The sequence below is a fragment of the Ascaphus truei genome, chromosome 13, assembly GCF_040206685.1.
Source record: "Ascaphus truei isolate aAscTru1 chromosome 13, aAscTru1.hap1, whole genome shotgun sequence".
Taxonomy (NCBI): Eukaryota; Metazoa; Chordata; class Amphibia; order Anura; family Ascaphidae; genus Ascaphus; species Ascaphus truei.
The window spans coordinates 14,578,673-14,604,814 of NC_134495.1; the positions used below are offsets into that span (position 1 = coordinate 14,578,673).

The 26,142-nt window shown below is 50.1% G+C and overlaps 1 protein-coding gene across 2 annotated transcripts in view; it reads right to left on the reverse strand.

Moving 5' to 3' along the window:
- Window positions 1-2,993: 2,993 nt before the first annotated feature.
- The window catches only part of ULK1 (unc-51 like autophagy activating kinase 1), an 80,980-nt gene continuing 57,831 nt past the window's right edge, over window positions 2,994-26,142 (reverse strand). For both annotated transcript variants that reach the window (XM_075568639.1, XM_075568638.1), the window contains exons 19-28: window positions 25,557-25,819; window positions 20,411-20,598; window positions 20,014-20,129; window positions 14,542-14,685; window positions 13,976-14,163; window positions 12,453-12,631; window positions 10,664-10,782; window positions 8,603-8,760; window positions 7,722-7,857; window positions 2,994-7,162 (exon numbers count right to left, since the gene is read on the reverse strand). In XM_075568639.1, coding sequence (XP_075424754.1) covers window positions 7,107-7,162; window positions 7,722-7,857; window positions 8,603-8,760; window positions 10,664-10,782; window positions 12,453-12,631; window positions 13,976-14,163; window positions 14,542-14,685; window positions 20,014-20,129; window positions 20,411-20,598; window positions 25,557-25,819 — 1,547 coding nt within the window. In that variant the 3' untranslated portion in view covers window positions 2,994-7,106. The remainder of the gene's footprint in view (window positions 7,163-7,721; window positions 7,858-8,602; window positions 8,761-10,663; window positions 10,783-12,452; window positions 12,632-13,975; window positions 14,164-14,541; window positions 14,686-20,013; window positions 20,130-20,410; window positions 20,599-25,556; window positions 25,820-26,142) is intronic.

The following is a 26,142-nucleotide window of genomic DNA, read 5'->3' on the forward strand; positions in this document are numbered from 1 at the left end:
CTTTTTTTGTTTACGTTATTTTTTTTTTACACAGGATTCAAGCAGGGGGTCTCCGGAGCTGAACGCCATTAATTTCAGCTCAGGGGACCCCCTGCTTCAGGAGATATAGCCGTAGTAAGTTCCGGTGGCTGCTCCAGCTGGTTAGCAGGGTTAACATTATGGCCGCCTTTCAAAGCTCCCGCGCCCTGCGGGCCAATAGGAAGCCAGGACGTCATCCTGTGCGGCTTCTTATTGGCCAACGTGATGCGGGAGCTTTATATAAAAACATTTTTTTTAAAAAGATATCGGAGGTAAGTATGTCTGGAAACAGGGGGTGTCTGGAGTTGAAATTAATGGGGTTCGGCTATAGAGACCCCCATGTGTCAAACCTATGTAAAAAAAAAAAAAAAATAGCGATTGGATTGCCCCTGCAATATGCGCAATGATGTACAGATAGATACTCTTATCAGAGCTTAGTGAATCCTGGCACAAGAATCCCACTTCCGGAGATCTGTTTCTTCCTGAGATATATTTAGTGGTTCGGGCACAGACACATTTATAAAAATAAAAATATAATATATATACACACAACTTAAAAAAAAAAAAAATATATACAGTATAATTTTTTTTAAGGTGTGTGTGTGTGTGTGTGTGTATGTATATATATATATATATATATATATATATATATATATATATATATATACACATATATATATACATTCATACATACATACATACACAGAAACAATTAGTAGCGCTAGTGAGTGAATGGTAGTGTTAAAATGTGCAAATTAATTCTGTATATGTGTAGTGTGAAAAAAGGATTAAATAAGTGTAGCAATGAATAATGTGAGCATCAATTGATTAAAGCATAGGGTCAGTCTGTACGGAATAGGCGAAGCTTCTGTGTGGTCAAGCCTGACCAAATGTAAACAGAAAACAGGAGAAAAAGAAGCGCTAGTGCCATATGGTTGAAAATAAATGTGTGTAAATTTTATTAAATGACCAGAGTAATCAAAAGGACTAGTAGTAAACTGGTGTGATTAAAAAGCAATAATATGTCTAGTACAAGCAGATAGCAGCAATTAGCAAGTGACATATATAATATATAGCAAATGGAAATATTACTGTATGCTCATTTGCATGTCCTAGACAGGTCTGCAACCCCGCCTTTCACCATTATTGCCCAGCACACAGCGCTTCCACTGCAGCAAGGGATTCTGGGAAATTCTGGCGGGGTTGCAGACCTGTCTAAGACATGCCAAAGGATCATATAGTAATATTTTCATTTGCTATATGCTTTGCTGTGCTGTGGAGGGGTTTTGTCACTTTTTTTACCCACCATAACTTAACTAAGTATTATAATATATATATACATACATATACATATACACACACACACTCGTAGGTAGGGCGCTCACGAAAACGCCAGCATAGCACCCGGGTACGCAGCTAATCGCGCAGTGTATAGGGTAGATTGTCCGGTACTTGCAGGATATATTTCATTGCAGCATATAGATGTTATAGTTCTCAGTCGGTACCTTTCCCAAGACAGTCAAGATGACAAAAACAAGCACCCTGTATACCGTAGGTGATGATACCAAACAAGACGTGAGAAGTGGCAGGAAGTGGTGAGCTGGGTGCCATGTGATGGCTGTCGCTGGGATTTACTAAGCGCCAACGCTCTTGTATGGCAGTTAATGCCGCAGCGGGGTTTCAATGCCCCACATCGGCGCTTAGTCAATCTAAGCTAATGCCTATAAAGAGACCCTACAGTAAACCCCTCATTGGTCTTATACAGGAGACCCATACATCATACTGAAACATTAGTTTCCTAAACCAAGAAGCACTGGCTCCCACTTTTTTACACTGTGCTCCCCCTGCTAAAAAAATATTTGTTCTACGAAACCCTAATTAATAAACCTTATTACCGACTCATCAGACTGTCGATAACAAACCTGTATGAGCGATCCCAGGCAGAATAGTGTCCTGAGCTCGTGGGGGGGAACACACGTAATAAGGCCGAGTTCAGGGTGGGTGCTGCAGCCGCGAGCGTCCGTGCGCGCCTCCGCCGTGTTCTCCTGCAGCTCCGCGATCTGTGCCTTCGCTGCAGGTGTTGGGTCTCGGTGTTTGGGGGTGTGGCGAACGTGTCACGGAGCTGGTTCGCTGAACCAGCTCACGTGACGCGACTGCAGCCCCAAAAATCAGTTTGAGTTGTAGCGGCAAAAAGTAGCAGCGTCAACGCTGCACTTTGCCGCCGGTGGAGTTTTCAGTTTGAAACTCCCACCGAACAACCCGAAATTGCGATGGACGTGCGCGCGCATACAAGCGCGCGCACGTCGCATAGCATCCACCCTGAACTCAGCCTAAGGCTCCAAACTGCCCCTCCGTGTGTGCAGACACCATGGGGGGTGGGGAGGGGGTATAGCTGTCACTCATTGCGGGGGCTTCCAAAGTCACGTCCCACAATGCTTTGCTGCTGTGGATGCAAAGCATTGTGGGGAGTGACTTTGGAAGCTCCTGCTGTAATTGACGGCTGTACTCCCCACGCTAAGGTGCAGTCCCCACACGGGCTCAGGAACCCGCTATAGTGCCTGGGAGACGCCAGTACAGATTTGTTTTTTTGGAGATGCCTCACACAACCCCAGGGGTTTGCAACCTCCCCCCCCCCCACGCCCCCCTGTTGCCAATCACTAAGAGATTAGAAAAACAATACGATGCTCCGACTTAAAATGTAAAGGGGGGAAAAAGTAACACTGCACGAAAAATATCAAATAATCGAAATAAACGAAAAAACGTCTTAATCCTTCACATACTACCAAAGAGCGAGAACTCAAAGTGGATATATAAGAAAAGTACTGGTACTCCTGGTGTGTAAGTAATGATACTTTGGGTTTATAAACGGCACTTTGTGGATTTGTACATCCCCCCCACCGGTAAAGCACCATGCAGTTACCAGAATGTTACACAGAAATAACACCGGCTTAAATACCAAAAAGCAAAAAAAAAAATTATCCTTTTTTTATTTTATTTTTCTTACTGAAGGTATACAAATGAAAAAACAAAAAAAAATCAATGCAACACGCAGAGAACATGAGAACAAAGTGACAAACTATATCAGACTTCAACTGGATAAAAAAAACACAAAGCACTCCCATCATCTCTCAAACACCCCCCCACCCCCCTCTCCCGAAACGTTCCTTGTGGGTTAACTTAAAAAAGCAGACATCCAGATTATTTGCAACTATTGCAAACTCGTCCAGCAGCGCGTTGCGTTTAGCTCTGACATTTTATCAACAAGGAGCATCGTCTGTAACTTTGGGCTCTCGGTTGAGACGTTTCGAGCTCAGCTGAATCCTGGTGTCAGAAAACTGCAACTTCATTAAAACAACAAGGAACAGGACAGGGGTGCTGCTCCCCCCCCCCCCCCAATGTGGGACGCTGGAAAGCGCAGAATGGGATTAGCACAATTCTGAGGGGACTGAAACACTGTGCCCACAACACACACACTCACACGTGACAGATAATGCAGGCGGATGAACCTTTTTTGCAAGCTTCCCGCAGAGCATCCCTTCCTTCTGCCTGTGCAATGCTCTGCTAGGCTCTCTTGTATGAAGGAAGTTAAAAGGAGCCTTTTTTTTTTCTTTTTCATTTTTCGCCTTTTGGGTTTCTTTTTTTCTTCCGTGTTTTTGGCTACCACGCAATAAATACCGGGTCTTTGCAGAAATGTTATGTACGTCAAATGTGATGAAAAAATAAAAATTACACACAACGAACGATGGCAAATACAATATAACTACCTAATCCCTTGTTTGCTGAAGAGTTTGCAATGTCCCATGGAGCTGCATAATTAATTCCTTTGCTCCTGGGAAACTCCAATGCATTGCTATGCCCTCTCCTCGGCAGCAAAGGGGTTAATTTTTGTTGTCCACGAACAGTAGATGACATTTCAAGTATTGAGAAACAAAAACGTAATGGTTAAAAACAAGTGGACATGTTCATAGCGTCCCATGAAAACCGCCACGGTGCAGTCTAAAGAAATACTGAGTATGACCGCGCCTCTCCAGCCGAAAGACCCAAACATCAGATCTGTCATTGCAGCTGCTGGCTTTTTCTCCCCCCTCAGGTCCCGTAGTGATAACAACGTACAGTGACTGCGAATCCCACTCCGCTGACAGAGGCTTATAATGGCAAAGTGTATGAGCAAGGCGGATAATGATCTCCCCGTCACTTTACTTTCCTCCGTATGACATATAGAGGTATAAAGGATCCTCAGAAGAAACGTCACCATGTTTCTTTTTAAGAGGGGCTATTGGTGTTATTTATTTTGATGCCCCCTGAACATGACTTGAAACGACCTGTAAACCATGCAAATGGAGCTATGCTTCAGAACGCCAATGCGTTGAGTCTGTGTTATGGCAGCTGGATTTCTATCCCATTACTGCCACCATGAGATTAGCGCTCAGTTCGTCTGTCCCCATGGTTCAGTTTGTAACCTAATCCCTAATTGCTTTTGCTGCGTCTCTTCCCCTTGGGCTGAAATCCAGTTGCCCTGTATCGTAGTCCTCTGGTAATCTTGCATGTCTGTTCTAAATCCGTGGGGAAGAGTAGCAGGCGGAGAAGGATTACATGTGACAAACAGCGTGCTAAAGAAATCTGCAAACCTTGGGTGCATATAAAGGCTGTCAAGAAACTGATAACCCAAGGCACTCCGGAGTTGGGTTACTATCAGCTAATACCACCTCAAGTGTTACTTTGAATGAAACATTCTTACCATTGTATTCTAAACAGATGGGCTCCTGCTTCTATAAAATTAACCCTGTGTGTCAGAGTCCCTACAATCCCCTCCCCCCCCCCTCAGCACACAAGGGGTTAAGTGAGCTAAAATAAAGGACTGAAATGTAACCCCCCTTCTCTGCTGGGAAGACAAGGCAGTAGAGGACATGAGACAGCCATGACTTCCTGCTGCTCAGCAACATAAAAGCACAGGGAAATATACATATATACAGATATATTTATATATACAGGGGCATTTATACACTGGTAGTGTAATACAAAATAAAAGGGGAGCTGTGAAATCGCACCGACTACGAGGAAGCTAACAAGTTAGTGCAGAGCGGGGCCGCTGTTAGCAAACCTGGTGCAATAATCGGTGCAGCGAGCATCATATTTAAAAGGACTTTTGTAAAATTCCTCAGCCCGTGGACTGAGGGTCTCGTCATCTTCATCATGACTGACGTGCGTCTTAAAAACCGAAGCCTGGGACTTTAAAATGGACATGCAGCTGTGCAAAGCTATACCGAGTATCATTACATGGTCTAACCCTTTGTTGTCAGAGGGGACGTCAAAGCTGCAGATGCCGCTGGGCAGGATGGGGTTAATCCAGACACACAGCTGATAGTGCAGGGGTGAGCAACCCCAGTCCTCAAGGGCCACCAACAGGTCAGGTTTTCAGGATATCCCTGCTTCAGCACAGAGGGCTCAGTCCAAGACTGTGCCACTGATTGAGCCTCCTGTGCTGAAACTGGGATATCCTGAAAACCTGCCCTATTGGGGGGGGGGGGGGTGAGGAGGGAGGATGGGGCAGTTTGAGGACTGGAGTTTCCCCCCCCCCCCCTGCGATAGAGGGATACACAATTGTATATTAATGCTCAGAGGTTGCTTATTGGCTAAACAAATTCCCATCTATACAGCCACGTTTTGTCCCACGCGGCTACAACACGGAACTACCAGAAAGAAGCCACGGCCCAAGAGACGGCTTTCCTTTGTAAAGCTGGGGTGCAGCGCGTCTCTTACATGCGGCGCATCGGCACGTGCGTCTGACTGCATCCGGGGTGGGGCGTCCACAACAAGACCCCCCCGTGGCAAGTCTTTATTTACATGTTAACGTGGGGTCTACGAGAGAGCAGTAGCTGAGGACGTGGCGAGCTGTGGCTGCTCTCAGGAAACTCCCTTGCTTTCCCTGTGCCTCAGTGTAAAACTGGGTACGGACAACATCATTCATTCATTCTCCCCTTTGGAGGATGCCAGGAACATATTATTTATTCTAGATCCCCCCCCACTCATTCTGCAGCGTCGTCGTCCCCCCACCCCCGATGCAAACGGTTAGTAGCGTTTGGAGGGCGAGAGGGAAAGGCTGGCGACCCAAACTTCTAGCGAGCGGAGTCTTGCACGCCTGGCCTTGTGCAAAATGAGCGTTCAAGTCACGCCCGCAGACAGAGTATACACAGGGCGAGGTGGGGTGTTCCTGCAAACATAATGCTTTAGATAACACTGCACCCCCATCACAGCTCCGCTCTAGTGGGGGGTCAGGGAGGCTGTGGACCAGCGGCCGGATGAGTCGGAGGAAACTCTACCCAAAGAAGCAGAGGAAGAAAGAAGCGCGTTGCAAACCAGCTGACTTCCCGCATCTCATCTTCCTGCCTCCAAGGCCCATTCCAGCACAAACAAAGGCCGAGTCTTAGCTCCAAGAGGTGGCTGAGCTTTACTCGGCTTTGTGCCACTGTTTATGGCTGTAGTTCCGTTCTCCTCCGCATCCTGCCAGGTTCGCGTTAAGGTTCTCACTCCTCTGTTTGCTGGAAACGTTCCACCGTTAAGGCACGTGCCAGAAGTCCTCCTGCAGAGGCTCTCCCCGTGGGCTTACATCTCAGACGGTGCCAAACTCCCGTTTCCAGGGAGAGCACGGGGAGAGCGCGGGAATGGCAGGTCTCTTCACTCTTCATAACTCTGTGTCATAACTTTGTAGCACGCATGAAACTGGCCTTTTTACCAAGCCATCTAGCCAACTCCCATCAGCAGAGGCTTTGGTTATGGTAGATCCACGGCTCATTTAGGAGTTCCCCTCCCCCTCAACGATTGGGGAGACAATGGCTGACGCATGTTAATGGTGGGCGAGATGCGGATGGAATAAGCGAGGCAAATCTGTAGACACAGGACTTTCTACAGCCGTCTGCTCCATGGTAGCCACTGGAAATCCCACCGGATCTGCTGGATCTCCTGTCGACTGGAGATTCTGATATACAGCTCCTGCCAGGACTGTAACAATTGCCAGTGGTTCCAACCCTTCCGTTCCACGCACAGAACTCTGTACACATCAGTCAGATGGGTGGGGAAAGCTGCTGAACTCATGCGCAAATACTGCCCTGCAAGGCACAGAGTCTGCGTTCGATGCAAAGCTTACCTGCAAGGAGAGGAAGAAAATATCAGTCGCTTTGTGTCATTAACTGTACAGAATCAAATAGTTTAAATGCTCATCTGGAATGAATATGAAAACACCATGTTAGAGCAAACGCCATCAGAATAAATCAAGATTAACCTTATATGCAGCAGTGCAAATCCTACAAGCCTTAAAGAACGATATAAAACATATACTTTTAGATATACTTTGACATCTTGCATCTTTTGCTGCTTGCACAGAAATCTGCAGTCCTGGTTCTGATGCTGCACAGTGTCACGGTCACAGAAACACTGATCCAATGGAAGCTAGGACCTTATATTCCTTCACGTGCAAGTGAATTGGCAACTGCGGTATTACTTCCTTGTTTTTAAAGGGGATTTAAATGGCCATCCAATAGGAAGCCACAACTGATGTTGTTGCAGCTTCCTATTGGCCCGAGATATGGCAGCCATTTTGTTTCCCCCGAGGGAGCCTGTATAAGACCAGCAACTACCCCGGTAAGTGACTATGTTGCTGGCCTCTCAAGCAGCGGAAGGGTTAATACCCCAGCAATGGCGCTTACATTTGCTGATGTTCTCGATGTCTCCCTGCTCGGTCATGAAGTTCAGGAGTCCGTCCATGAGGAGCAGAGCCCGGTGGTACCTCTGCATGCAGTCCTCCCGATGGTGAAACATCTCGTCCAGGGCTGCAGACTGCACCTGAGACACACGGAACACATCTCTTATCATCACGCACGCATAGAACCCATGTTTCCCGAACGGAGGTCCTCTCCGTGTACGTCAAGGATGTCTCATTGTACCGGGACGTGTTTTGTGTGATTTGTGTGTTTTGTGTGATTCTGTCTACTCGTTTTAAATAGGTGGGAAGCGCGGAGCTTAATTTCATCTCCGGGGACACCCCCTGCTTCCTGAGACACTTAAACATTGAAGCTGCCCCGCTTCCCTTCCCTTGCTGGGGAAACAAAATGGAGGTTTAAATCTCCCTAGCCACGCGGGCCAATAGGAAGCCGCAACGTGATTCCGTCGCGGCTTCCTATTGGCCAGCGGGAGATTGAAGAACCAGGAAGTATCCGGCAGCTCCTTCGGTGGTATCTCAGAAAGCAGGGGTTCCCCTAGGCTGAAATTAACGCGGGTACTGCGCCGGCTTCATAACTGTTAAAAAATAAACGGGGCCCTTGGATAACATGCTCCTTTAACAGGGAATAATATTGATATCAACCTAACTTTAGTTGCATTGTACAAGTTAAACCTTTTGCTGCCAGAAGGGGCCAGCAACCTCAGGGTTAAAATCTGCAACCAAACTTTTAGTAACACTATTCCTTTTTTTCATTTAAAAGCCTCTCACTGCAGAAAGGTGCCAGATGAAAGTCCCGGGGAGCCCCGGATGTGGGAACAGTCCATGGGGGAGGACCCTGCCTCGCTCCGCCTGCTCTCAGCCTCTCACCATCTGCACGGCGTAACTGAAAATCAGCTTCTCCGCCGTGATGCTGTTGATCCGATCCATCAGCTTCTGCTTGTCGGCGAAGAACCGCTGCAGCCGCATGTTCAGGCAGTGACAGGAAGACACGCTGGATTTATACAGCTCGTTCAGCTTCTTCACCACTGTGGGAGGGAGCGACACGCGCACGGAACCGTCAGTTACACACATGGCAACCTGTGTGGCCGACGCGCACAGCACGGTCAGTTACACACGCGGCACCTGTGTGGCCGACGCGCACAGAACGGTCAGTTACACACGCGGCACCTGTGTGGCCGACGCGCACAGCACGGTCAGTTACACACGCGGCACCTGTGTGGCCGACGCGCACAGAACGGTCAGTTACACACGCGGCACCTGTGTGGCCGACGCGCACAGAACGGTCAGCTACACACGCGGCACCTGTGTGGCCGACGCGCACAGAACGGTCAGTTACACACGTGGCGCCTGTGTGGCCGACGCGCACAGAAAGGTCAGTTACACACTGTATGCAGCAATTATGCTTCAAAGTCACTGTTCTCAGAGTCGGCGCCTTTGCTCACAGAGCCGCCCCTCCAGCTCATATGGAGGAGATGACAAGGTTTCTCCACTGACTCACTATCTGAAGTTACAGAAACATGGGAGCCACGGCTTAAGATGTATCCGGACTCAATTTCCATCATTTAACTCGATGGCAATATAATTGGACCTCCCAGACGAGAAACCTCTGATGATGGCCTTTCTCGATGCAGTCTTACCGACAGACCATCCTGCTTATCATGTATGGTATTGAAAAGACAGGAAAATATGGGAATTATCTGTACTACTACCCCCAGCCCCTCTCATTATGATTTATCCTTTTGCTTTCTGTAATCGCCCCCGCCCCTCTCTCACTCCCTAAATATGTGAAACCGTCAATAAAAACCAGTCTTACAAATAAATAGACTGTTTGGTTTAACGTATTCACAGCACTGAATTACAGGGCTTATAGTAAAAGCCTTTTTGGTCAAGCTTTCACAGCAAGGCCCCGCTTCTCGGCGCTCCGCCGATACGGTGGCACCGAAAAGGGGGCCGCCATGTTGGATACTAAGTCGCGCATGCGCAGAATGGGCGGTTGCGCCCGGCGCGCATGCAGACCATAGTTTGCGTGCACAGACCATAGGTCACGCATGCGCAAAACGGCGAAAATGCCGGTTTGCGCATGCGCAGAACTGAAAATCGCCGGATCCGCTTTCCGGCAATTTTCACTATACGGCGGGCCCCTGGAACGGAACCCGCCGTATACCCGGGGCCCTGCTGTATTTTGAATGCAAAGCGTTTGACTAGGAAGTGCATGGCTACATCTTGGAAGAACTCTCGTGCTGGTCCATTAAAAGGGATCACAACCTGCAATGAACACACAACTTGCGGAGCGGCTCAGTGAGTAAAGGCACGGACTCTGAAAACACGCACTTTGGGAAAGTCCCCTTGGGGTCCAGGTAGAAGAGTCACTAAAAGCTATTTTGTTGCGAAAGTGACGCACATACGATTTAGGCTGCGTTTATAGTTAGGGCTACGGCGACGCGACCGCCTGACGTCAGCCGTCCCTATAGCGTGTCCTGCACTCTGGTCAGGAGACAAGAGAGGGCGACCGGGGGGCGTGGTGGAGCCGTGGCTGTGAGCGGTTCACCCTCATTGGCTGAACCGCTCACGTCACGCGCCGATCGCTGAAGAAGTAAAAATCCTTAGACTTCCAGCGATCGCCAGCCGTCGCACCCACTATGGGCACACGCGACTGATTGCATGTACTTGCTGCGGCGCTTCGCAACGTCGCAGTCGCCAGTACTATAAACGCCGCCTAACACATTCCTGTGTCTAGGTGCGTCAATGAGTAAAACCGCTTTCTTTATACATAGCATCCTCTATCTCCCTGTGCCTCAGGCACCAAACTCAGAGTGTAGGCTCTTGGGGCCGTGACTGGGCCTGTAACATTCCATATACAGCGTGCTGCATGCTACATTGTAACTGTGAAGCGATCAGAGTCCCGTTGGGTACCTTTCAAACTCCTACCTTGCTTGACAGTGGAGGAGAGGCACAGTTTGCCGGTCCGTACGTGCTCCATAGCGGTCTGCAGCCCCGTGGAGAGCAGCTCCGCAGCTTTGAGGTAAAGAACCAGCTGCTCCGCGTAACTGGAGGAACAAAAGAACAGGATGCCTTCATCGTGCGGCTTCTAATACCCATCCCAATAGGCCAAGAAGGGCACTACTTACAGAATCACGCAGGCAGATCTGGCTGCGAGGAGGTTAACCCCAATTATACAGGCACTGAACTAATTATACTTCCTTTGTGTCTGCTCTACTCTAAGTCATGGTATTTGCTCCCAACGCCTCCGCTCAGCACGCGTGTCCCATGTGCATATACTGTCAGTGAACACTTTCTAATCTCTCCATACTTCCTGCTATGCTCAGTACCCACAAACAGCCTTAAAACTGAGATCCCTCATCACAGAAGAAAAGTTCTCATCAGTTATTACACATGTATCAAGTCTCTCTTTTATACCAAAAATGAGGAATGGAAAACGATCGAGAGATATATATATATATACGCACACTTACCTACCTACCCATACATACATATATACACACACACACATTATATATATATATATATATATATATATATATATATATATATATATATATATATATATACATACACACACACACACACACACACACACACACACACACACACACACACACACACACACACACACACACAACACACACAAACTGCCTAGGGGTCACACTCGACTCCTCTCTCACATTCGCCCCTCACATTCAAAACATTTCTAAAACCTGTTGCTTTTTCCTCCGCTATATAACTAAGATACGCCCTTTCCTCTGTTGCTCGACTGCTAAAACTCTGACTCAAGCCCTCATTCTCTCCCGTCTTGATTACTGTAACCTCCTGCTGTCCGGCCTACCTGCCTCTCACCTGTCTCCCCTACAATCTATCCTAAACGCTGCTGCCAGAATCACTCTACTCTTTCCTAGATCTGTCTCAGCGTCTACCCTCATGAAATCCCTCTCCTGGCTTCCGATCAAATCCCGCATCTCACACTCCATTCTTCTCCTCACTTTTAAAGCTTTACACTCTTCTGCCCCTCCTTACATCTCAGCCCTAATTTCTCGTTATGCACCATCCAGACTCTTGCGTTCTTCTCAAGGATGTCTTCTTTCTACCCCCTTTGTATCTAAAGCCCTCTCCCGCATTAAACCTTTTTCACTGACTGCCCCACACCTCTGGAATGTCTTCCCCTCAGTACCCGACTAGCACCCTCTCTATCCACCTTTGACCCAACTTAAGACACACTTGCTTAAAGAAGCAGATGAATAGCACTGTGGATATTCTGAACACGATACATAAAGCTTGGCCCCCTGCAGACGCACTTACCAGAACTCCCTCCTACTGTCTCTGTACGTTCTCCCTACCTACCAATTATACTGTAAGATCCTCGGGGCAGGGACTCCTCTTCCTTAATGTTACTTTTATGTCTAAAGCACTTATTCCCATGATCTGTTATTTATTTGATAACCACGTGTATTACTACTGTGAAGCGCTATGTACATTAATGGCGCTATATAAATAAAGACATACAATACAATACAAAATGTGTGACTTCGGGGCGTCATCAGTATTAATAATATGTTTAGTGCCACATTTCAATTGCCCCGTTTTGGGGTCTCTACTTTGCCTGTGTCCTTGCAGAGCTGTGAGCTCCTGGCACTGAAGATGGCCTTTAAGGGAAAAGAGGCGTTTAAAGGATGACAGGAAGGGATCCTGGCAAAGTGCTCACCTCCACTCCCGGCTCAGGAGGCTGATCTGATCCGCCACCACGCTCTCTTGCATTTGATATTCGGATGCCACGGACGTGCCCACGTCCACGGAGCTCCCTTTGAGCGCTGCGATCTCCATCACGGAGTGGGTGAAGGCCAGCGTGAAGCGGAGGCTGCGCAGGGTCTCCGTGTGTTCCTGCTGCAAAGGGGTTCGGAGAGAGGAAAGGCATGTGAGGGGTCCGTGTGGCACTCCCCAGCCAATCCCAACTCTACCACCAACGGTCCATTCAACCGGAACGCATATAGGGCAGCAGTTTCTACACAAAGTAAGCTTTATTCTCTGCATTTAGTTCAGATTGTTGATGTGCCGTCTACAATTTAACCCCTTTCCCCCCAGAGGGACCTACAATACAATGCGTTGCACTGGCAGCAAAAGGGTTAAGTAATTGGGAGGATTAAAGATGGCCGTTCTCCCAAATGAAACAACGCCCCAGAGATAGATTGCCAGCCATTGGAACCAGGGATTCACTGTGGCCCCTGCCTGCTTTGTACAGATCTGAGCTACTTAGGAGCACTGCATAAGAACGAGGATATACTTTGCAGCGGCTCTCACGTCAGAGCACTCAATTAAACATGACCTAGTTTGGCCTCTTATTCCTCCTGTGTCAGCTTGCTGAGAACGCTCTCTGATTCTGGCCAAGGAGCTGGCAGGTTGCGTTTTTCCCCTCTGCCGAGTTTTGCTGAACGCGGCAGACTTTCCATGCGACTTGTTATTCTGCTGCTGCTGCCACCTCTGTGCTTTGTACACATGACGAGTTTGCTATGGCAGGGTGTGTGCAGGAGGGGAGCTGGCTCTGATGATACATTTGAATGCATCTTGGAATGGCAGCCAAGCTGTAACATCCCAAACCTGGGATGTCCTCATACACTACTTCCCCACTCCTATTCCCCCCTCCCGCCTCCCAAATAGGCAATATTCTATATGATAGGTTTTCATAGTAATAAGGATACATTTGAGGTCGTTTACAAAGTCCCAGATAGGTGCGCCTATGTACAACCAAATGGATACGCAATTACATATTAAAAACAAAATCATAAATTGCTCTCTGCTCTGTGACCAAGTTTGTATGGCCAAGAACATAAGAGAGATAAACACACTTAAGTAATGCTACTTAAGTCTGTGTACGCTGCATTTTAGGACCTGTATACCCTGTAGTACGGGAAGAATAACCCAACCTCCAAAAGCTGCCAATGCAGAAACAGGAAGTGATTTTGCATTATTACAAGGAGCTGGCAGGACATGCTGGCATTTCCTCTTCCTTGACATTTGCATAGAAATGACACAACTATTGCATTATTTCTGGACTTAAAGGTGCAATTCACCCCTGCCACCACCCACTTTTTCCCCCATGTGTAGGAAGCAGGGTGGAACTCCTTTAATTGCAGCTTAACCCTAGTAGGAAGCCATTGGCGCACATTAATGTGGGAGATTGAAACCCGGGAGGCGTCTTCCATGGGCCAGCACCCTATAGAGCTCCCTCACCTCCATCAGAGTCTCCTCGGGAAGCTCAGGCACTTCGAACATCACCACTCCTTCCACGTTGGCTGCTCCAGGATCAGGGAAGGTGCATCGGAGGCTGGATGGAGCTTCAAAGGTGTCCCCACCTGTGCCAACCATAAGATGTCTGCCGGTGAAGGAACCCGCTGAGCTCTGAGAGCTGGAAGATCCCACTGAGGACAAGAGAAGCAAAATGAGGGAGGGAGAGAAAAAATAAATAAGAAAAGAGACGGAGAAAAGGAAAGAGAGAAAAAGGCGGAGAGAGAAATAGAAAGACGTGGAGAGAGAGAGAATAAGAAAAGAAATAAAGGAGTGGAAAGTGATAGAGAGACAAAGAGATAGAAAGAGGTGGAGAGGGAGAGAAAGAGGGAGAGAAAGGGAAGAAGAGGGAGAATATGAAAAGAAAAGAGAAAATAAGGTGGAGAGAGAGAGAGAGAGGAGGAAAGACAAAAGAGGTGGAGAGTGATAGAGAGAGGGAGAGAAAAGGAAAAATAAAGAGAGCTGGAGAGGGAGAGAAAGAGAGGAGGGAGAAACAGAGACGAGGAGGTTACCTGAGAACAGCCGCATGCGTGTTGTTTGGGGAGGGGTTGCGCCATTAGGAGGGGACCCAACGGTGAAGAGAACTGGAGTTGGACTGTTGGAGCTCCCGGGCTGTGCCCCGCCCTGCAGGTTACCTCCAAAGCCCATCAATGGAGCTGCAAGAACACAGAGAAGATTACGGACAGTCTACATTTATCAGGATAATGCCAGAAAAGCAGCAGCTTCACACAGTGATCCGAGCCCAGCTTCATACAGTGATCCGAGCCCAGCTTCACACAGTGATCCGAGCCCAGCTTCACACAGTGATCCGAGCCCAGCTTCATACAGTGATCCGAGCCCAGCTTCACACAGCGATCCGAGCCCAGCTTCACAAAGTGATCCGAGCCCAGCTTCACACAGTGATCCGAGCAAAGCTTCATACAGTGATCCGAGCCCAGCTTCACACAGTGATCCGAGCCCAGCTTCACACAGTGATCCGAGCCCAGCTTCACACAGTGATCCGAGCCCAGCTTCACACAGTGATCCGAGCCCAGCTTCACACAGCGATCCGAGCCCAGCTTCACAAAGTGATCCGAGCCCAGCTTCACACAGTGATCCGAGCAAAGCTTCATACAGTGATCCGAGCCCAGCTTCACACAGTGATCCGAGCCCAGCTTCACACAGCGATCCGAGCCCAGCTTCACACAGCGATCCGAGCTCAGCTTCACACAGCGATCCGAGCCCAGCTTCACACAGCGATCCGAGCCCAGCTTCACCCAGCGATCCGAGCTCAGCTTCACACAGCGATCCGAGCCCAGCTTCACACAGTGATCCGAGCCGAGCTTCACACAGCGATCCGAGCCCAGCTTCTCACAGCGATCCGAGCCCAGCTTCACACAGCGATACGAGCCCAGCTTCACACAGTGATCCGAGCCCAGCTTCACACAGAGATCCGAGCCCAGCTTCACACAGCGATCCGAGCCCAGCTTCACACAGCGATCCGAGCCCAGCTTCACACAGAGATCCGAGCCCAGCTTCACACAGTGATCCGAGCTCAGCTTCACACAGCGATCCGAGCAAAGCTTCACACAGTGATCCGAGCCCAGCTTCACACTGTGATCCGAGCCCAGCTTCACATAGTGATCCGAGCCCAGCTTCATACAGAGATCCGAGCCCAGCTTCATACAGTGATCCGAGCCCAGCTTCACACAGTGATCCGAGCCCAGCTTCACACAGTGATCCGAGCCCAGCTTCATACAGAGATCCGAGCTCAGCTTCACACAGTGATCCGAGCCCAGCTTCACACAGTGATCCGAGCCCAGCTTCATACAGTGATCCGAGCCCAGCTTCATACAGAGATCCGAGCTCAGCTTCACACAGTGATCCGAGCTCAGCTTCACACAGTGATCCGAGCCCAGCTTCACATAGTGATCCGAGCCCAGCTTCACACAGAGATCCGAGCCCAGCTTCATACAGTGATCCGAGCTCAGCTTCACACAGTGATCCGAGCCCAGCTTCACACAGTGATCCGAGCCCAGCTTCATACAGTGATCCGAGCCCAGCTTCATACAGAGATCCGAGCTCAGCTTCACACAGTGATCCGAGCTCAGCTTCACACAGTGATCCGAGCCCAGCTTCACATAGTGATCCGAGCCCAGCTTCACACAGAGATCCGAGCCCAGCTTCATACAGCGATCCGAGCCCAGCTTCATACAGTGATCCGAGCAAAGCTTCACACAGTGATCCGAGCTCAGCTTCACACAGCGATCCGAGCTCAGCTTCACACAGTGATCCGAGCCCAGCTTCACACAGTGATCCGAGCCCAGCTTCACACAGTGATCCGAGCTCAGCTTCACACAGTGATCCGAGCCCAGCTTCACACAGTGATCCGAGCTCAGCTTCACACAGTGATCCGAGCTCAGCTTCACACAGTGATCCGAGCAAAGCTTCACATAGTGATCCGAGCCCAGCTTCACACAGAGATCCGAGCCCAGCTTCATACAGCGATCCGAGCCCAGCTTCATACAGTGATCCGAGCAAAGCTTCACACAGTGATCCGAGCAAAGCTTCACACAGTGATCCGAGCCCAGCTTCACACAGTGATCCGAGCTCAGCTTCACACAGCGATCCGAGCCCAGCTTCACACAGTGATCCGAGCCCAGCTTCACACAGTGATCCGAGCCCAGCTTCACACAGTGATCCGAGCTCAGCTTCACACAGCGATCCGAGCAAAGCTTCACACAGTGATCCGAGCCCAGCTTCACACAGTGATCCGAGCTCAGCTTCACACAGCGATCCGAGCCCAGCTTCACACAGTGATCCGAGCAAAGCTTCACACAGTGATCCGAGCTCAGCTTCACACAGTGATCCGAGCCCAGCTTCACACAGCGATCCGAGCTCAGCTTCACACAGTGATCCGAGCCCAGCTTCACACAGTGATCCGAGCAAAGCTTCACACAGTGATCCGAGCTCAGCTTCACACAGTGATCCGAGCCCAGCTTCACACAGCGATCCGAGCCCAGCTTCACACAGCGATCCGAGCTCAGCTTCACACAGTGATCCGAGCCCAGCTTCACACAGTGATCCGAGCAAAGCTTCACACAGTGATCCGAGCTCAGCTTCACACAGTGATCCGAGCCCAGCTTCACACAGCGATCCGAGCTCAGCTTCACACAGCGATCCGAGCCCAGCTTCACACAGCGATCCGAGCTCAGCTTCACACAGTGATCCGAGCCCAGCTTCACACAGTGATCCGAGCTCAGCTTCACACAGCGATCCGAGCCCAGCTTCACACAGTGATCCGAGCAAAGCTTCACACAGTGATCCGAGCCCAGCTTCACACAGTGATCCGAGCTCAGCTTCACACAGCGATCCGAGCCCAGCTTCATACAGTGATCCGAGCTCAGCTTCACACAGTGATCCGAGCCCAGCGATCCGAGCCCAGCTTCATACAGTGATCCGAGCTCAGCTTCACACAGTGATCCGAGCCCAGGGATCCGAGCCCAGCTTCACACAGAGATCCGAGCCCAGCTTCACACAGCGATCCGAGCCCAGCTTCACACAGTGATCCGAGCCCAGCTTCACACAGTGATCCGAACCCAGCTTCACACAGTGATCCGAGCCCAGCTTCATACAGCGATCCGAGAAAAGCTTCACCCAGCGATCCGAGCAAAGCTTCATACAGTGATCCGAGCCCAGCTTCACACAGTGATCCGAGCCCAGCTTCATACAGTGATCCGAGCAAAGCTTCACACAGTGATCCGAGCAAAGCTTCACACAGTGATCCGAGCCCAGCTTCACACAGCGATCCGAGCCCAGCTTCACAAAGTGATCCGAGCCCAGCTTCACACAGTGATCCGAGCCCAGCTTCATACAGTGATCCGAGCAAAGCTTCACACAGCGATCCGAGCCCAGCTTCACACAGTGATCCGAGCAAAGCTTCATACAGTGATCCGAGCTCAGCTTCACACAGTGATCCGAGCCCAGCTTCACACAGTGATCCGAGCCCAGCTTCATACAGTGATCCGAGCAAAGCTTCATACAGTGAACCGAGCCCAGCTTCATACAGTGATCCGAGCAAAGCTTCACACAGTGATCCGAGCCCAGCTTCATACAGTGATCCGAGCAAAGCTTCACACAGTGATCCGAGCCCAGCTTCACACAGTGATCCGAGCTCAGCTTCACACAGTGATCCGAGCCCAGCTTCACACAGTGATCCGAGCCCAGCTTCACACAGTGATCCGAGCCCAGCTTCACACAGTGATCCGAGCCCAGCTTCACACAGCGATCCGAGCCCAGCTTCACACAGCGATCCGAGCAAAGCTTCACACAGTGATCCGAGCCCAGCTTCACACAGCGATCCGAGCCCAGTTTCACACAGAGATCCGAGCCCAGCTTCACACAGAGATCCGAGCCCAGCTTCACACAGAGATCCGAGCCCAGCTTCACACAGCGATCCGAGCTCAGCTTCACACAGCGATCCGAGCCCAGCTTCACACAGAGATCCGAGCCCAGCTTCACACAGTGATCCGAGCCCAGCTTCACACAGCGATCCGAGCAAAGCTTCACACAGTGATCCGAGCCCAGCTTCACACAGTGATCCGAGCCCAGCTTCACACAGTGATCCGAGCCCAGCTTCACACAGAGATCCGAGCCCAGCTTCACACAGTGATCCGAGCCCAGCTTCACACAGTGATCCGAGCCCAGCTTCATACAGAGATCCGAGCTCAGCTTCACACAGTGATCCGAGCCCAGCTTCACACAGAGATCCGAGCCCAGCTTCACCCAGCGATCCGAGCTCAGCTTCACACAGCGATCCGAGCCCAGCTTCACACAGCGATCCGAGCCCAGCTTCACACAGTGATCCGAGCCCAGCTTCACACAGAGATCCGAGCCCAGCTTCACACAGTGATCCGAGCCCAGCTTCATACAGAGATCCGAGCTCAGCTTCACACAGAGATCCGAGCCCAGCTTCACACAGAGATCCGAGCCCAGCTTCACACAGTGATCCGAGCCCAGCTTCACACAGTGATCCGAGCCCAGCTTCACACAGTGATCCGAGCCCAGGTGAAACATCGGGTTTTAGTGAATAAGAATAAACCAATTTGTTGCAGGCCCTTCAGTTATTTAAGTATGTAAGCAACCTGTACCATAGCCAATGGTCGCACCACAATATATCCTAACATGATACAAACTGATGATGCACATTGTGTATGACAACATATCATAGCACAACCTGTTCAGTACAGGGGGTCACGTCTGTATGCTGATGGAATATGCTTTCCAGTTGAAGGTCCATGATCATCCAAAGATTAAAGCTTTAGAAGGTAAGTGATGCGGTCTCTCGTCATAACTCTTAACATTCAAGGTTAACATGTCGACACGGTTAACAGAAGTCCCTAGAGAGCAGACGGTGGCGATTTGTTACCGCATGCCATTGCTTTTCTGCTGGCTCAGTGCTGCTGACACAAATATAAACTCTGGCAGCAGATCTGGAATTTGCTGAGATCAGGGAATTTGGACTTGCAGCTCACCGATTACCGTCTGCTGACTTAGGTCCCTATTTAATATACCGTGAAGCTGTGGTGCTGGAAAGGAAATCAACGGGACTGAAAAATTCCCTAGCATGGGGAAGGCAGCTTCACAGGATATTGAATAGGGAATGAAGGAGGGGGACGAAATATGTGTAAAGTATCCACAGTGTACTAACTAACGGTTAAAAGTGATTTGTCAACAGCAAAACCCCAAATGGAAAACAGACACCTTGCAAGTAGCAAGACACGAGTATTAAAATATGAAACACTTCATTACAATAACATCTACAGTAACTTATCAGGGACCCCCTTCAAAGGCCTCATTATGCTCTCATTGTTTAGGGCTTGGTTAACATGATATAACCGCCCCTTATGGGCACCTACTGTCGCTCTATGTAATAGTATGTATTCCTACAACAGACGGCAGAGAAGCCCAATGCTACATCCAACATGACAAAGCCACCAGCTCACCTGCTATCTCCATTGGTTTCTCGGCGTTGAGGCTGTCGGTGCTGCAAGTCTCGGGCGCCTGGGTTCCGAATGCGGCCTTGAGCAGGAGGTCAGTGAGTCTGCCGGTGCTGACAGATCTGCGGAAAGAGCAGTTGAGGAGCTGTGACACATTAAAGGCAGGAGCCTCTTCCCTGCAACCTGGAACCATTCATAGCTACAGTGTCTTTACCCATAGATCTGTTGTATAATCACACGCTGTGCATCGTGGTTGAGAAGCTATAACAGGTTCCTTATCACCTGTAGAGTCGATGCCCAAACATTTCAGGTAGAAATGGTACAAAGAACCTGATACACCTGCCATCTGCACGAGGGTTCGGATATGGGTTGAATATATGTATGCCGGCGAGTGACCCCTTACCTGCCGAAGGGTCCCTTCATTTCCTCCACAGGGAGCAGCCCCAGGCCGGGTGTCTGGCAGTGGAAATGACCCATGTTCTTTAGGTCAGGGAGAGTCTTGTTCCTGATTGGAGGAACCATCACCCCTTGGTGGGTGAGCAGAGCCAGCAGGTTTTGGGCACTCGAGCCCTTTTGGAACGGTGATATGCTCTAAGGAAAGCAGAAGAGGAGGAGAGAAGCAGTGAGGGAGGCTCTCAGCGTTAGTGTCTTGATTAGCACCATCACAGTTTAATGAATAACCCACTATCTCTCCATCTATGTAGTGTGGAAGTACAGTATGTGAAATTGCCTGTTTAAGCTCTTTTGGTCCAAATCATGTAAGTTTTAAAATCGACAACCTTCTTCACAGAAAATATTGTGAAAGGTGGTTGAGAGGAAGAATTGTGGACATCTTTAAAATGTCCCCATCTGCAAATACTTTACAGACAACTCGGGCACGGAAAGGGTTAAAAAGTCAACGCACTCTAGTTCCTAATGCTATACACTTTATAGGGCTATTTAGGAAGGTCAATCTTTGATTGCAATAAGATATTTATTCTCGGATGATACTGGGGCTTTGATTTGCATCTCTGCGTCAAGGAAATGTTAATATGTTAATACAGAACACCCTACATCATTAGTGGGCAACAGGCGGCCCTCAGGGGCTTCAACTGCGGCGTCCTATCCATCCTTTTGCCTTGCTCCTCTCCTGCACTGATAAATACAGTGCTGCCCGCTCCTCTCCTGTGCTGATAAATACCGTACTGCCTGCTCCTCTCCTGCGCTGATACATACAGTACTGCCCGCTCCTCTCCTGTGCTGATAAATACAGTACTGCCCGCTCCTCTCCTGCGCTGATAAATACAGTACTTCCTGCTCCTCTCCTGCGCTGATAAATACAGTACTGCCCGCTCCTCTCCTGCGCTGATAAATACAGTACTTCCTGCTCCTCTCCTGCGCTGATAAATACAGTACTGCCCGCTCCTCTCCTGCGCTGATACATACAGTACTGCCCGCTCCTGTCCTGCGCTGATAAATACAGTACTGCCCGCTCCTCTCCTGCGCTGGTAAATACAGTACTGCCCGCTCCTCTCCTGCACTGATAAATACAGTACTACCCGCTCCTCTCCTGCGCTGATAAATACAGCACTTACTGCTCCTCTCCTGCGCTGATAAATACAGTACTTCCTGCTCCTCTCCTGCGCTGATACATACAGTACTGCCCGCTCCTCTCCTGCGCTGATACATACAGTACTGCCCGCTCCTCTCCTGCGCTGATAAATACTGTACTGCCCGCTCCTCTCCTGCGCTGATAAATACAGTACTGCCCGCTCCTCTCCTGCGCTGATAAATACAGTACTGCCCGCTCCTCTCCTGCGCTGATAAATACAGCACTTACTGCTCCTCTCCTGCGCTGATAAATACAGTACTTCCTGCTCCTCTCCTGCGCTGATACATACAGTACTGCCCGCTCCTCTCCTGCGCTGATACATACAGTACTGCCCGCTCCTCTCCTGCGCTGATAAATACTGTACTGCCCGCTCCTCTCCTGCGCTGATAAATACAGTACTGCCCGCTCCTCTCCTGCGCTGATAAATACAGTACTGCCCGCTCCTCTCCTGCGCTGATACTGTACTGCCTGCTCCTCTCTTGCGCTGATAAATACAGTGCTGCCCGCTCCTCTCCTGCTCTGATAAATACAGTACCGCCTGCCCCTCTCCTGTGCTGATAAATACAGTATTGCCCACTCCTCGCCTGCGCTGATAAATACAGTACTGCCCGCTCCTGCGCTGATAAATACAGTACTGCCCACTCCTCTCCTGTGCTGATAAATACCGTACTGCCCGCTCCTCTCCTGCGCTGATAAATACAGTACTACCCGCTCCTCTCCTGAGCTGATAAATACAGTACTACCCGCTCCTCTCCTGCGCTGATAAATACAGCACTTCCTGCTCCTCTCCTGCACTGATAAATATAGCACTTACTGCCCGCTCCTCTCCTGCGCTGATAAATACAGTACTGCTCGCTCCTGTCCTGCGCTGATACATACAGTACTGCCCACTCCTCTCCTGCGCTGATAAATACAGTACTGCCCGCTCCTCTCCTGCGCTGATAAATACAGTACTTCCTGCTCCTCTCCTGCGCTGATAAATACAGTACTGCCCGCTCCTCTCCTGCGCTGATAAATACAGTACTTCCTGCTCCTCTCCTGCGCTGATAAATACAGTACTGCCCGCTCCTCTCCTGCGCTGATAAATACAGTACTGCCCGCTCCTCTCCTGCGCTGATACATACAGTACTGCCCGCTCCTGTCCTGCGCTGGTAAATACAGTACTGCCCACTCTTCTCCTGCACTGATAAATACAGTACTACCCGCTCCTCTCCTGCGCTGATAAATACAGCACTTACTGCTCCTCTCCTGCGCTGATAAATACAGTACTTCCTGCTCCTCTCCTGCGCTGATACATACAGTACTGCCCGCTCCTCTCCTGCGCTGATACATACAGTACTGCCCGCTCCTCTCCTGCGCTGATAAATACTGTACTGCCCGATCCTCTCCTGCGCTGATAAATACAGTACTGCCCGCTCCTCTCCTGCGCTGATAAATACAGTACTGCCCGCTCCTCTCCTGCGCTGATAAATACAGCACTTACTGCTCCTCTCCTGCGCTGATAAATACAGTACTTCCTGCTCCTCTCCTGCGCTGATACATACAGTACTGCCCGCTCCTCTCCTGCGCTGATACATACAGTACTGCCCGCTCCTCTCCTGCGCTGATAAATACCGTACTGCCCGCTCCTCTCCTGCGCTGATAAATACAGTACTACCCGCTCCTCTCCTGCGCTGATAAATACAGTACTACCCGCTCCTCTCCTGCGCTGATAAATACAGCACTTCCTGCTCCTCTCCTGCACTGATAAATATAGCACTTACTGCCCGCTCCTCTCCTGCGCTGATAAATACAGTACTGCCCGCTCCTCTCCTGTGCTGATAAATACAGTACTGCCCGCTCCTCTCCTGCGCTGATAAATACAGTACTTCCTGCTCCTCTCCTGCGCTGATAAATACAGTACTTCCTGCTCCTCTCCTGCGCTGATAAATACAGTACTGCCCGCTCCTCTCCTGCGCTGATACATACAGTACTGCCCGCTCCTGTCCTGCGCTGATAAATACAGTACTGCCCGCTCCTCTCCTGCGCTGGTAAATACAGTACTGCCCGCTCCTCTCCTGCACTGATAAATACAGTACTACCCGCTCCTCTCCTGCGCTGATAAATACAGCACTTACTGCTCCTCTCCTGCGCTGATAAATACAGTACTTCCTGCTCCTCTCCTGCGCTGATACATACAGTACTGCCCGCTCCTCTCCTGCGCTGATACATACAGTACTGCCCGCTCCTCTCCTGCGCTGATAAATACTGTACTGCCCGCTCCTCTCCTGCGCTGATAAATACAGTACTGCCCGCTCCTCTCCTGCGCTGATAAATACAGTACTGCCCGCTCCTCTCCTGCGCTGATAAATACAGCACTTACTGCTCCTCTCCTGCGCTGATAAATACAGTACTTCCTGCTCCTCTCCTGTGCTGATACATACAGTACTGCCCGCTCCTCTCCTGCGCTGATACATACAGTACTGCCCGCTCCTCTCCTGCGCTGATAAATACTGTACTGCCCGCTCCTCTCCTGCGCTGATAAATACAGTACTGCCCGCTCCTCTCCTGCGCTGATAAATACAGTATTGCCCGCTCCTCTCCTGCGCTGATAAATACAGTACTGCCCGCTCCTCTCCTGCGCTGATACATACTGTACTGCCCGCTCCTCTCCTGCGCTGATAAATACAGTACTGCCCGCTCCTCTCCTGCGCTGATACTGTACTGCCTGCTCCTCTCTTGCGCTGATAAATACAGTGCTGCCTGCTCCTCTCCTGCTCTGATAAATACTGTACTGCCCGCTCCTCTCCTGCGCAGATACATACAGTACTGCCCACTCCTCTCCTGCGCTGATAAATACAGTACTGCCCGCTCCTCTCCTGCGCTGATAAATACAGTACTGCCCGCTCCTCTCCTGCGCTGATAAATACAGTACTGCCCGCTCCTCTCCTGCACTGATAAATACAGAACTTCCCGCTCCTCTCCTGTGCTGATAACTACAGTACCGCCTGCCCCTCTCCTGTGCTGATAAATACAGTATTGCCCACTCCTCGCCTGCGCTGATAAATACAGTACTGCCCGCTCCTGCGCTGATAAATACAGTACTGCCCACTCCTCTCCTGTGCTGATAAATACCGTACTGCCCGCTCCTCTCCTGCGCTGATAAATACAGTACTACCCGCTCCTCTCCTGCGCTGATAAATACAGTACTGCCCACTCCTCTCCTGCGCTGATAAATACAGTACTGCCCGCTCCTGTCCTGCGCTGATAAATACAGTACTGCTCGCTCCTCTCCTGCGCTGATACATACAGTACTGCCCACTCCTCTCCTGCGCTGATAAATACAGTACCGCTCGCTCCTCTCCTGCGCTGATACATACAGTACTGCCCGCTCCTCTCCTGCGCTGATAAATACAGTACTGCCCGCTCCTCTCCTGCGCTGATACAGTACTGCCCGCTCCTCTCCTGCGCTGATAAATACAGTACTGCTCGCTCCTCTCCTGCGCTGATACATACAGTACTGCCCGCTCCTCTCCTGCGGTGATAAATACAGTACTGCCCGCTCCTCTCCTGTGCTGATAAATACAGTACTGCCCGCTCCTCTCCTGCGCTGATAAATACAGTACTGCCCGCTCCTCTCCTGCCCTGATACAGTACTGCCCGCTCCTCTCCTGCGCTGATACATACAGTACTGCCCGCTTCTCTCCTGCCCTGATACATACAGTACTGCCCGCTCCACTCCTGCCCTGATACATACAGTACTACCCGCTCCTCTCCTGTGCTATTCACTAGTTCCCTGAGTAAGAAGAAGTGTGGGACAGTATTCACCAGCACACCGACATTAAGTATCTGGGGGGGTGGGGACAACATCCCTTCTGCCTGTGCAATATATATACTGTGTGTGGGTAATGTGCTGCCCTTTTGAGGGCTCAAGGGCCTACCACTGCCCTACATGCTTGTAATCTAGCACCACGGGTACCTTTGTGGGTGAGCCCAGTATAGTAGGCAGGGGGATCTTCTGCATGAACTCAGACAGCTTGGGAGAGGATCTGAGAGGGCGGCTGGGCTGCAGGCTGTGAATCTGCAGGGGTTGGCAGGGATGTGGGGGGCTGTCCTGGGGTACCACTGGGTCAGAGTGATGCTTCTTGATTTTCTGACGGCAGGGCTGCAGGTCTGACAGATTTGGGGCGCTGTGAAGACGGGATCCCATTCCCCTGGAGCTATTTTCCTGCCCCGCTGCACCTGTGGGCGCAAACACACACACAACATAACTTTGTTTCCCTGTTTCCGAGTGAAGCAGCTCATTTAATTCCTTTGCTTTTCAAATATTCACTTCGGGGGCAAGTTAAAGAACCAGACTTTGCGAGATAAGAATGCCGCAGCGATTACAATGTTGCCGTGAGTCTGGCGGAGCATGGGGGCAACTCTTAGATGAGGCCCAGCGCTGATCGTATGTACGGGTTCGGCAAATATGCTCTATTCATCTACAGGTGAAATACCCAATCCGGACAAGCTTGTTAAACATATTTTAAAGCCACGTGGTCAAAATATATCAAAATTTAAAA